The sequence below is a fragment of the Rhinolophus sinicus genome, chromosome 17, assembly GCF_057876585.1.
Source record: "Rhinolophus sinicus isolate RSI-liver-muscle chromosome 17, RSI-T2T, whole genome shotgun sequence".
Lineage (NCBI taxonomy): Eukaryota > Metazoa > Chordata > Mammalia > Chiroptera > Rhinolophidae > Rhinolophus > Rhinolophus sinicus.
In genome coordinates this window covers 208,274,101-208,286,801 of record NC_142517.1, presented here as the reverse complement: position 1 = coordinate 208,286,801, position 12,701 = coordinate 208,274,101, and the positions used below count along the sequence as shown (strand labels likewise).

Sequence of the window (12,701 nt, the reverse complement as noted above, 5' to 3'; positions counted from 1 at the left end):
GTGATATGAGACTGACCATCTTGCCATCCCTGGCTGAGTATCTAGTAACAACAATAAAAGCTACCATTCAATTAATTTCTCCCATAACAATACAAGGTTATTATTATAAAAATTCAGAGAAAGAATCCCTCTTAAGACTATGCAGCTGGAAAAGTAGTGGTTACTCTCACCCAGACTTCCCTGTCTCCCAAACCCATCACCCTCCCTCTCCACCACGCTGCCTCCTGGCAGACAATCAGGAAATGCCTCCCCACTTTCCTCTGCCCCTTCTGAACCTCAAATATGGTAACAGACACAAAAGTAAAATAAATTTTAAAAATATAAAGGACCACAGTAATTCCCCAAATCCTGACCACTTACTGCCTAAACTTCTAAGGAGTCCCAGATGGAAGCAGGTATAGATTACATTGGGATTTCTGAGCATCTGGCCCAAATCTTCTGGTTAGAGAACACCTGTCATTTAGGGCGTCCTCAAGTCATTGCTGTTTTCAAAATTCCACACTTTATACAAAGCCCCAATGCCTACCTTGTATTTTGAACATGAAATGCACCTTTGATGACTCTGTATGTGCTCACAGGAGACTTTGGGGGTGGGGACATCCCTCAACCCACATAATGCCAAATTAACCAAGGGCCACAGCATTAACTTCAATTCCTGTGAGTGTGGCCAAGGAATGAGGTATGGTAGCCAAGCTAAGCCCTCTTTGGATGTATTCAGGTCATGGGTGCACAGAATAAAGAACCTGACTCTAACGAATCTGCTGGGAACCAATTTTAATGAACAAAACGCATCCATTGGCAGCTCCTTCCTGGGGGTTGATTATGTCATCCTTGTTTTTAACTTGTGAGGCTCTAAAGAAAGGCCTTCCCTGCAAGGCCAACTTTCCCATGAGCTGACTCCATCCCAGAGCCCCAGGGTTCAGGCCAGAGCCCCACCCTACGGTCTTGCTCCCGCGTGACCTCGCAGACCTCCTCCGTCCCACCTGTACCTCCACGTCACAGGTCCTGAGGAGGGTGTGCCTGTTGGAGACCATGCCCCAAGCCGCTATGCCAATAGCCGCGATGTTCTCCTCTGAGTTCCTGCTGATGGTGTTGTCTCTCACCACCTCCCCGATGTACTTCATCAGGCCGTAATGGGTGCCTCCGGTGAGAATCCACGCACCTGCCAATGAGGGGGAAGAGCACAGGATCAGCTGGCTCTGAGGAAGGGTCCTGCCCGTCCGTGCTCAGGACTCCTGAAGAAACCCCACCCCGTGAACCCTAGGAGGCACCCCCCACTTTGGGGTGGGGCTGGCCTGGGACCGGATGGATGGGAAGGGAGGAGAAGAGGATCTCAGCGCTTCCAAACACAGATCAGGGTCCCACTCCAGAGCTGAAGCGTCACCTCTGGGAGGCGGGCCAGGGGATGTGCACCTTGAATCAGCCTCTCAGGTAAATCTTTCCACAGAAAATAAATCGCTGGCCTGAGCCCTTGAACAAGCGAAGCAGTGCCACCATGGACAGCAGAGCTCTCTGCTCCCAGACCGCCACCTCGGTGGGTCTGAGGGCTCTTCCTGGCATGACCCTGTGGCCTACGATTTAACTCTAATGACACAGTTTTGCACACTGCTACTTTAAGGGTTACCTTTGATGAGCTTCACAACGTCAAGGGGGTAGCACGGTTTTGGGTTTGGTTTTGTTTTCAAAGTGGAAGTAAATAAAAGACCTAGAAAATGTTATTTAGTGTAATAATAGAATCTAAACTTGAACACGACCCTAGTCTGATATACTCCCCATTCAGGAATCCAGCCTGAGGGATGGTCCCTGGCCTGTCTCAATTAGTTCTGGTAATGGAAGCTTCGGGAATCTGGAGGCAGCTCTCCCCCCATTGTTAGAAAGTCTTCCTGTTCCCTATTTGTCTCCACTCTCTAACTTTACCACTGTCTTCGGCAATGAGGGAAAGCTCACTGTCTGCCCACTCATTTGAGGGTCTCGCTTTTGCTAAGACAAGGCTTAGTCATCTGGTTCTAGAGCATCTGGATTCCGCCCGTGAGCTGCACGGGAGAACGCCGCTCTGCCCCAGGAGACCTCGCGTGGCCCGAAGGACCAACTGGGCACGAAACCTCCGCCCGGGGGCGCGCAGACCTTTCGACTGCGCGATGTAGATCAGGCGGCTGAAGATCTTGCGCATGCGCGGCTTCAGGGCAAAGTTCTTGGCGCCTCCGGTGACAGAAATGACCAGGTTGGGCGTTTTCAGGTGCCAGTGCTGGGTCAGCAGCTCGTAGAGGGTTTTGGCGTCCGTGTCACAGGATAGTCGGATGTACTGCGGGGAAGAGGGAAAGCATCACGGTCGGCAGTGTTCTCCTGACCGTCCCGGCTTAGCAGGCTTACCTGCTCCTACCGGACAGCAGGTAAGGAGGGGCCTAAGGAAAAGTGGAAGGAAATTGATAGGCTGAGGGTATGTGGTGCCACCACAGGGCCTTTCAAGCTGAAGACTTTGGGACTTTATGCTAAAGGCAGCAGGGCACCAGTGAGGTGTTTTCAGGGGAGTAGAAAGAGGACAGGGTTTACATTTGAGGGCGTCCCCAGAGGTAGTGTGGCGGGACAGCACTGAGTGAGCGAGGGAGAGCTGTAGGAGGCTAGAGAGAGTGGGGCCATCCTAGGGCAGAGATCCCGTGCAGACACAGCAGTGGGGGGAGCTGGGTCCCCTGCCGGGGCTGCCCCAACAGGCCTGGGTATGTGAGGAGTCAAGGTCACTGAGACAAAGGACACAGGAAGATTTAAGGAGATGCACTTGCTAATCATTCAACATCTTTGTAAAACCCTGTGCAAGAGCCTGCAGTGCGGGTGTGCAGAGGGGATGCCACCTAATGCAGGGCCTTACACGTTCTCAACAATGCCATCCCCCAAACTAAACTGGACGGTTCCCAACGGCCTTCATCTGGCCTCTTGCAGCATTGAGGGTCAAGGGTGTTACATGAGTGTCTGTGGTGTGTGGAGTAAGGCCGCTGGGTGACAAGCCCGCCGTCACCTGTTGAGTTTTCCAGTTGTACATAATATAATCCCAGCTTTTTTACGTTTACAGGTTTATCTTTTTCTGCAATAGCTTTTGGATTGACTGCCCATCTCTCCCGCCTCCATACTAGACAGTTCAAGGTAACCCAAGGTAGCCCAAGTTGTGTCAGCGTGTGGATTAGCCATCTCGAGTAGAAAACCATTGCTTACCTTCCCTTTCTTCCCCATAGTCTCAAATTGAATATCCCCAAAAGCATCGGTCGGAAACTCCTTGGTGTGTTTCTTATAATTCCATTTCTCGTTTTGGTTGATCTGAGTGCCCTCTACGTGTTGGCTCTGGGCGTAGCCACACTTGCACACGTTTTCCCTGAGCACAATGACACGGATGGAAGGAAGAGATTTCATGTAACCTACTCAAATAGTTCACGTTTTTAGAATAAACCACACATGATTCGCTTGAGTAAACACAAAAAGAGATTTGACCATCAAGTCGTACTTTCCAACTATTTTCATCATCTCAGTGGATTGTTTAAAAACCACCTGGATGTCTATTGTCCATCCTAAAAAAAGCAAGCTTTGTGTTGAAAGTTAAGATATAAGGACAGCAAACCCTTCCCTCATGGAGTCTAGCCTCTGCATATGTCGCTATGACGTTATTATGGGTTAAGTCTTACAAATCTGGATTGTTCATAAAATACAGGAGCCCTGGGGTGGGTCTCAGTGCTGCAGTGCCATCCCTGCCAGTTTGCCCGGCCAGTAAAGCTCTCCTGAAGTGAGGTGAGCCCAGGAGAGAGGCGGTCCCCTGGCAGGGGCCCAACATGTTGCAAAAATCAGAGAGACCATCCTTTCTATACGGGACATAAGCTGCTTGGAAGACCTTCAATAACTTGGGATAAGACAAAGACAAACTGTGCAATGAATGAACACGATTTCTTCCCATTAAAGTGCCGCAGCACTAAATTTAATTGTTTGTTAAATGATGCGTCTGCCTGATATGAAATTGGAATGGATGACAAGACAGGCAGTGAGCGGTGAAGCCTCTTCCTCCTTCTCCTTCCCAATATACTGCAATCATTCAACAAATATGGATTGAAAATCCACTCGGAGTCCGACCCGGGCTGAGCTCCACGGCACCCGGAGATTAACTAGATGGGATTCGCCCTCAAGTTGCGATGATCTCTCGGGAAGAGCTGAGTACAACACCCGGCAGCGTGCAGCGAGGACCAAACCAAACACCTCCTTTTGTCCTGGCACAACCCCTCTCCACGCGGGCTCACTGAGAGGGCTGGAAAGGACGTGAAGCCTCCAGCTGGGCCTGGCACGTGGAACATGCTCTATCCAGTGACTTTACGTTATGGAGCCTGCCATAGTGCAAATCAAGGAATAGCAAAGGCAGTGGCAACAGAAGAGAAGCAAAAATGAGGTAAAAAAAAAATTTTTTTTGACAAAACACTTCCATGACTGTTAGGTCCTCTGTCCAGGGCTGTGCTGCATCCTGAGTAAGGACCGTCATGTCCAGAGAGATGAACAGCCGCCATAACAGAAATTCTAACGTGGCCAAAGCCGCTGCCCCAGTGAGGCCCTGCTCACCCTCCTCCTGGTTTCTTCCGGCCTGTGCCACCCACTTGGTTCTCCCTGTTCTCTCTCCCATCAGCCTGAGGACAAGATTCAGAAGGTGCTAAGAATCCAATGGGGCCACGGTCGGTGGAGAGGAGACTAGAGTTCTATCCCAAAAAGCTGGAGAGTAGCAAAGTGAGAGACATGTTTGGCCAGGGGGCAGAGTGCTCCTTTTTCTGAGGGGGCAAAGGGATGATGGAGCAAGACAGTGCCACGACCCGTGAGCGAGCAAATGTCCTCATTTGCCCAGGATACTCCCAGTAAACCCTGTTTTCCAAGCCCTAGTAGATCAGTGACTCCTTCATTCTTACCATGTCCCAGGTCCTACAATCAAATATGGGGTCATTCTAAGCACCAACTTACTAGGAAAGGTGTCCCCTGTGGCAGATGTGGGCCTGGCTAGGGTGCACGGATAGCACAGGAATCTATGCCCCAGGGACCCCTAGCACCTTTGTGCAGTACACAACCCGGACAACTACACATACATGGTGAGCCTGGAGCAAAGACTTCCTGGGCGGGCTGGGTCCAATAAAGGTATACAAACTGAGGAAATCTGTTAGGATTGGCTTGCCAGCTAGGCTTTGTGTTTATCTTATACTCTCTGTTCCTAGCATACAAGCATTCAGCAAATATCCTCTGAATGATGAAGAAACAAACGAGTGAGTGAATACATTGATTGGTCTTCTTGTAAATAGTTTATATCCTCATCCATCCTCAGTGATTTTTGTTAAGTGTTTTTGCCTTCCAGAAGATGGGCTTAAGTTTACATAGCTGTCATGACCATAGGATGGGCTATATCCTCAAGGACGTGTTCAACAAGGAGCTTATTTGAAAGATGGCAAAATGCAGAATTACTTCTATAAGCATTCTGTGGTCATAGATCACATTTTTTGTTTTGCAAAATGATAATAGTGATATGATTTTCTGAGACTGCTTCTGAAAAGACAGTGGGAGCAGAAACGAGTTGCTTTGGAGGCAAGTTTTAGGGCTGCTCCAGAAGCGGATGGAGAGTCTACACCTACAAGAAAGTGGCTTCAAGAGTGTTCCACAAATTGAGTTCCTCTGCTAATAGAGAGCCTTTGGAAGTACTGGAAGCCTGGGGAAACGACCGAAGTCACACAGCAAAGAGATTTCATAATGAGAAACAAATGTATCCGGACAGGAATCTTTACAAGCGGCCCGCTCTTTGCTGGGAGTGATACATCAGTGTGGGTCCGGCCTGCACGCGTGATCACAAATAGACAAGAAGCCAGGCAGGCACCACAGCACAGATACCTGGAGGAGGGATGGGGTGACAGCGAGGAGAGATGGAGTGGACAGAGAACCCCAGGACCCTAGTTCTACCCTCAGACCAAGCCTGAACCCTATAAAGCTGCACTGTCGATAAGGTAGCCCCTAGCCACATGTAACTGCTTCATTTTCTATTTAAATTCATCACAATTAAAATTACATGAACTCAGTTCCTTGGTTGTACGAGCCACATTTCAAATCTCAACAGCCCCATGTGGCCAGTGACTAGCACACAGCACCGTGAAGACATAGACTATCTATAGTGAAGATATTTCTGTCATGGCAGAAAGCCCCACCGCACAGAGCAGCTATAACGAAAGTGGAGTTCCTGTTTCTACCTGGAACCCAGCGGTGGAGCTGAAGAGGACAAGCCCAGATCAGGGGCTACAGCCTCAGGAGGGACCCACGCAAGGTAGCAACGTCTCAGAGGGCACCAGCAGCAGGGGCAACGGTAGGGCATCGCTCTCCAGTGGCCACCCAAGAAACAGACATCCATCCACAAGGGGTCAGCGTGGAGAGACGTGAGAGGTCTGCGCTCAGCACATGAGACAACCCCGCAGACTCTCTGCAGAGTCTTGGGCAGCCTATGTCAGCTAGCGTGGCAAGCAGCAGCACAATTAGGCTCTTCGCATTAACAGTCACTTCACTGGATTCCCTTGTCTGATGGGGAATTCAGAATAACAGCGTATAGGCACTACCTATGGAGAGATAAGAAATAATAAATATGGGGAAGTTCAAAGAGTCCAGCGTCTTGACCCTGGTCTACAGCCTTGTGTGTCTTTGGAGGAGGGAACTGGAAGACTCCACAGGGATCCTGTCCTCTGCTTGTGTTGTTGAGGGTGGACTGTTTGCCACATCTCCCTTCGTTTTGAGCCAGACGCAGGCTATCACCAAGCGCTACGAGGTTTCCCTATCTCGCACCCATCTCCCCTTCTGCTCATAGGAGCACCAGGATCTGCCTCTGAGGAATCACTGGGTCCCTGTGGGCACATGGCCCGAGCCTGGCCAGTCACCATGTTCTGTCCCTGTCCCCAGGGATCAGCACAGAGATGGACACGGGGCCCAGGTTCAGCCAATGAGAGCCGTGAACTGCAGCCCAGACTTTTGGTGGAATTACTAGAAATGAGGCATTCTTTCCCCCCCTGGCAAAATGGTAAGTTGATAACACATAAGCCAAAGATATGGTGACCATTTTGCTGCCACTGTGAAGAGCCTGCCCACCCAGAAAATAGCAGAAACGACAGGTGGAAAGAGACAGGGTCTTGGTGACATTGAATCCAGGATCTAGCTGTTCTTTTCAGCCATGAGGCCCCATTACCATCCCCTTTCATGCAGCCAATTAGATTGGATATCTGCAACTGCCGTGTTTTCCCAAAAATAAGACTTAGCTGGACAATCAGTTCTAATGCATCTTTTGGAGCAAAAAATAATATAAGACCCGGTGTTATGTTACGTTACGTTACGTTACGTTACGCTACGTTACGTTATGTTATGTTATATAAGACCCGGTCTTATATTATTGTAAAATAAGACCGGGTGTTATACTAATTTTTGCTCCAAAAGACGCATTAGAGCTGATTGTCAGGCTAGGTCTTATTTTCGGGGAAACACGGTAAGAAGGTACTGACGCATACGGTCTGGCTGGGCAGTGTTGTCCTTAGGAAGGGTAGGAGCTGGGGATAAAAAGAACACAACCTAGGAATCAGAAAACCTGGGTTCAGTCCCTCATCCATCTCCCACGGGCCATGGGACCTTAGATAACGTACTGAACACCCCTGGGCCGCATGCGCCTTGTCTGTCAAATGACAATAGCCGCTAACTTATGCGGTGGGGGTGGTAGACTTAGTAATCAAGTACATCAAGTCTCCATGACATGGGAGGTGCCCAATAAATATTTGCTGAATGACTGAATGCATCCAAACTGTATTTTCTGCCAGTCAGACAAATAGATTAACTGCAAAATTTCTCAGTGAAACATCCAGGGAGTAGACAGCTGACCCATGGAGCTTATACTCTGTCAAGTGACTCTGATGGGTAAGAGCACACTGATGACAAAAGAGAGAGTCTTAGTTTTCCTGATGTGCATTTTCTAATTCACACAGAGTAAGGAAACACATTTATTAAGGACCTTTGATGCTCCAAAGCAATCTGGTGGGTATTTTCTGTGTTACCCCATTGAATCCTTACCACAACCCATACTTTGCTAGTATGTTAGGATAAGAGAACTCGGTGCACAAGAAAATAATTGGCTCAAGGTCGTGCAGCGAGCAGGCAGCCAGGCCAAGGGTGGACTAGGGCTGATTCTGCCAGTGTTTGTCCTTCCACCTTCCTCTGTTCACTGGCTCCACTCAACAGGGGGTCAATGCTTTAATTATCAAGCACAGCAGTCACGACCCAACCAGCTAATAGTTAGACTCTTTCTGCCATCACCAGCAGGCAAAGGAGAAAAGGCAGAGAGGCGCAAGAGGGAAGGGAGGTAGGACCAACTTGTTTCCCTTGATCCTGGAGCAACTTCTGTGGGAAAGATCAGCCGTCAATCCATTCTCTCACTTGCTCATTAGCTAACATCCCCTGAGGACCGCCTGTGGGCAGAGCTGCTCCCTGTGGCTTTCGTAACCCAGCCTCAATGCTCCAAGACACAAGCAGCCCACAGTAGGTAAACACCCGATCAGACAAAGGCTCAAAGCCGACCGCCCGACAGAGGAGCTAGTCAGATGGCACATGTGTCCATGCTCGGCGTCACCTGCCAACCACTGTAACACAGCACATATGCTGCCACAGCCACTCGGGTGAGCGTGTGGGAATGCTGAAGGCGGCGACCGCCTGTCTTGGAGCCTCTCCCAAATATTGACAAAGCTAAGCACGTGAAGTAGAACGATTGCTGTAGGGACCAACTTCAAATTACATGATATATTCTTCCTGCTCATGCACCACTTCTGAGGATTGCAACATGGAAACAACTTGAATAATGAACTAGCGAGCATTTGTGTGTCTGTTGTAATGGATGTTAATAATTTATCTTTGAACATGGAAGCAAAAATGGAGGGAAAATGGATGCTTACGTGGCCTTAGAATCTTTGGTAAAGAAGACACATTCCCGTTTCTTAAAATTTGCTTGAATAAAATTCACCAAGTCCTTTGGAGAAAGAATATTGGACAACACATTACTGATGTATTCTCACCCCTGCTGTTAAAAATGAATACTAAAAATGACATAAACCTCCTACAAAGGACTTAAGAACTTACCACATATTCGTAGCATCCAGCATTCATTCATACTTTTAGAGTATACAACGTTTTTTAAAAAGAGACATTTGTTTAAATTTTTATAGCTAAATGTAAATTTGTCTAAAAATTACTTAGAGCTATCTTGTAATAAATGTCATTCTATATATACAAATTCCATTTTCCGTCTCTAAGACGACCAGGGGAGTTTAATCGCTGGCTGATAGTTTAGCATAAATACTGTATCATTGCAGATTCCATTCCTCTTATGCTTGCTTTTCAAAAGAAGATATAATCCCAACACTCTGTCCATCGTTGTTTCTCCCACTGTGTGCGAGGTGGTGGGGCATATCCCGGACCTAATTCTGACAAACAACAAAAGACTGGAAGCCAAAAACTTCCCTTTAATTGGCAGGAGCAAACTATTTGGAAACAGATGACAAATATTTCAAAAATACCTATACTCCTCAAAGTGGGAAAAGGTATTTATGCCGTGTATTAATCATACGATTGGTAAACGGAATGTATAAAGAACTATAAATCACTGAGAATGAGACAGACAGCCTAATGGGAAAATGGCAAAAGACTTGGGCAGGCACTGAACAAAAGAAGACATACAAACAACCCGTAAATGTGTCGAGAGAAGCTCAACCCCATCAGTGATGGGGCGAATCTGGTGAAACCACAAGGACGTCCCAGTGCATACCCAGCAGGTTGGAAGAATCCAAAAGGCAATTGACCCCCACATGGGTGCAGGGCAAGGCATTGGGGTTTCATGCCCACTGTGGGTAGGTGAGTAAATTGGTAGGAGCATTCTAGAAAACTGGCCACCATTGCCAGTAAAGTGACATCCCTAGAAATAGTTCCTTGTGGAGAGAGAGGGAAGGTTGTCCCGTGAACGACCTGCAAGCTCAGAACGCCTGGCAGTGGGCTTGGGGGCTGAACCACTTCCCCCAAATCCACCTCCCCCAGGTCACTGGGCACTGGCAGCTGGAGTTATCAGACTCCATGCAAGTTTGTCCTCCCAAGTTTGTCCTCAAAAGCCAGCTATGACTCTGTGTCCCCCACAGTGATACCATCGTCAGCCATGAACCCCAAAAATGGGGGACGGGGCAGTCCGTCTCCTGGAACGAAGTTCACAGTGCTTTCAGCAGTTTCTCCCCTTGCTACCACCTCGCCCCCGGACATGCTAAGATATCGTAGAACTGGGATCACGTGCCTCCTCTTCCTAACCTTTTGAATAAAAGTTTCCACATAAATTCTGTGTCTTAAACACGACCCCATGACAGAGGTGTTCGCCTCCACTGCCTGGCCTCAACCCAAAGAATGATTCCAGGAGCCCAGCTCACACATCCAAAAATGTCCAGAGTGGCATATCTCCTAAGAGCCAAACCTGGAAACCCAAATGTTCTCTCTCTCTCTCTCTCTCTCTCTCTCTCTCTCTCTCTCTCTCTCTCTCCCTCTCTCTCCCTCTCTCTCCCTCTCTCTCCCTCTCTCTCCCTCTCTCTCCCTCTCTCTCCCTCTCTCTCCCTCTCTCTCCCTCTCTCTCTCTCTCTCTCACACACACACACACACACACACACACACACCCTTAGTCTGGATAAAGGTGTGCACGTGGTGGAGGCTACACAGCAGTGAAATGAATTAACTGCTCCACATATCAACATGACGAATCTCAAAATATAACAGAGAGCAGCAAATGAACTCACAAAAGCATACTTATTGTATAATTCCATATATGTCAAAAACAGACAAAACTCAACCATACTGTTTCAGTAATACATATTCGAGTCATAAACTTATATACAAAAGCAAGGAACGGCAGCACAAAATTCAGGGTCGAGCCTGCCTCTGCCGGGAGGGGAGAGACCGCACAGGGGGCGCAGGGGTCCTGGAGAAGGTCCATTCCTTAGGCTGGTGTGGGAACAAGAGTGTGCGTTTCATTATTCTTCCTTAAGCTGGACATTTACACTTGTACATTCTTTTCTACAGGCAATAAAAATGTAGGAAGCAAAAATAATTTCCACACCCAATCTGAATGCAAATACTTTGAAAACCGGTAATGCCCATTCTTCCACGTGGTATTTTCTATCATCCTAACTAATTCTACGTCTACTTAACACAAGTGAAGAAACTCACCAGATGCACAAGCTTGTGAAATCAAGGACCCTGCAGAACAGGTGGTGATAAAAACTGCTTTGTTGCTGAAAAATTTGAAAAGTCCCCGAGAATGCACTTTGCAGAGCTGTGTTCCCGGGGACCAAACGGGACCCCCCCCAGAACTGAGAGGTCCGTGGGTGGCCTTAGAAGTCCTACCCACGGGCCACCCCTATCTCTGAGGGGACAACCTGCAAGGGTGCAGGGGAGCAGAGAGCCCATCCAGAAAGTCTGTGGAAGCAAGAGAAAGACCCAGCCCTGTCCATCTCCCAAGACACCAACACCTGAGTCCACCCACGACCCAGAAAGGCCTTTCCTGCCCTCCCCCAGGTGTCTCTCGTCACTTGAAGCTGGAGGAGGAGAGTATTGGAGAGGCTACACTGTCCCTTGACCGCTGCTTGTTTCTCACAGGGCCAGGGCCCAGGAGACCAGGTATAAAAGAAAGCAGGTGCTTGGCACAGGGAATGGACAACACAGAGGCAGTGCCTGAGAGCCAGTGACTCCTTAAATACACAGTGGGGCTGGGGGCGAAGTTGTTGCTTGTTTGTCTGTCTTCTTACAGCTCAATGACATGTCACAAAGGCGGCCCATGGAACCACCAGCAAGATCAAAACACCCTGCCCAGCACAAAGGGCCTGCTTCCTGCTGGCACCCCACCGGCGTCTGGCTCACCCCGGAAGCAATGATGGGTGTGTCTCCACGTCCGGAAGGCAACAGTGATGCTGGCTTAGAACAAGTTAGAAGCTACAGCAAGAACAAACTGAGACACCAGCCTCAGCGTTGAAAACAATCCAGAACCAACAGGACTGCAAGCAAGAACACAAAGCTTAAGTAGTAAAATAACTATTAAAAGTGTAGTATTTACATGCTCAGAAAAAGTTAAGAAATGCATTGTTTAGCAACTTATTAAGGTTACAGTAACAATCTTTTAAAAAGGAATGCTTGGTAAAACAACACAGAAGAAGATGCTTCTACATTCAACAAAAACAGCCCACAGGACCTTTTTAAAGAAGGAGAGTCAGTGCCCAAATAATCCCAGTTGCCCAAGTGCTGCTTTCAGACACTAGCGCGTTGCCTGGGCGCCCCCCGACTCACGCTTTCGCTGTAGGACACATCTGTGCTCCGTGACACGTTGGAGTAGAGGGTGCGGGTGCTGTCCAGTGTGCCATTCCTTCTGTTTCTCATGCTGAGCCTGGCTCCCTCGAAGGACATCTGTGCTCCTGTGGAGAATGGGGGAGGGGGGGAGGCGTGGGCTTCACGGGAAGCTTCAACCCAAAGCCCTGCCCCTCCACCCTCTCCGCTCAGCCACCTGCAGAGTGCCCCCACTCCGTCCCTGCCTGCCCGTGGGGGCAGCTGTACCCGTCCCATCCTTCTTCATCCTCCGTAAGCCAGCTGGAGTTTCCACCCTGCCACACATT

General features: G+C 48.8%; 1 protein-coding gene across 1 annotated transcript in view; it reads right to left on the bottom strand.

The window, feature by feature from the left end:
- Window positions 1-12,495, bottom strand: part of TRPM8 (transient receptor potential cation channel subfamily M member 8) — a 73,782-nt gene extending 61,287 nt beyond the window's left edge. Inside the window, exons 1-5 of the mRNA XM_019739743.3 lie at window positions 12,379-12,495; window positions 8,964-9,037; window positions 3,205-3,361; window positions 2,125-2,302; window positions 990-1,162 (exon numbers count right to left, since the gene is read on the bottom strand). Of these exons, the coding sequence (XP_019595302.2) occupies window positions 990-1,162; window positions 2,125-2,302; window positions 3,205-3,361; window positions 8,964-9,037; window positions 12,379-12,495 (699 nt within the window). The remainder of the gene's footprint in view (window positions 1-989; window positions 1,163-2,124; window positions 2,303-3,204; window positions 3,362-8,963; window positions 9,038-12,378) is intronic.
- Between the last annotated feature and the right edge of the window lie 206 nt (window positions 12,496-12,701).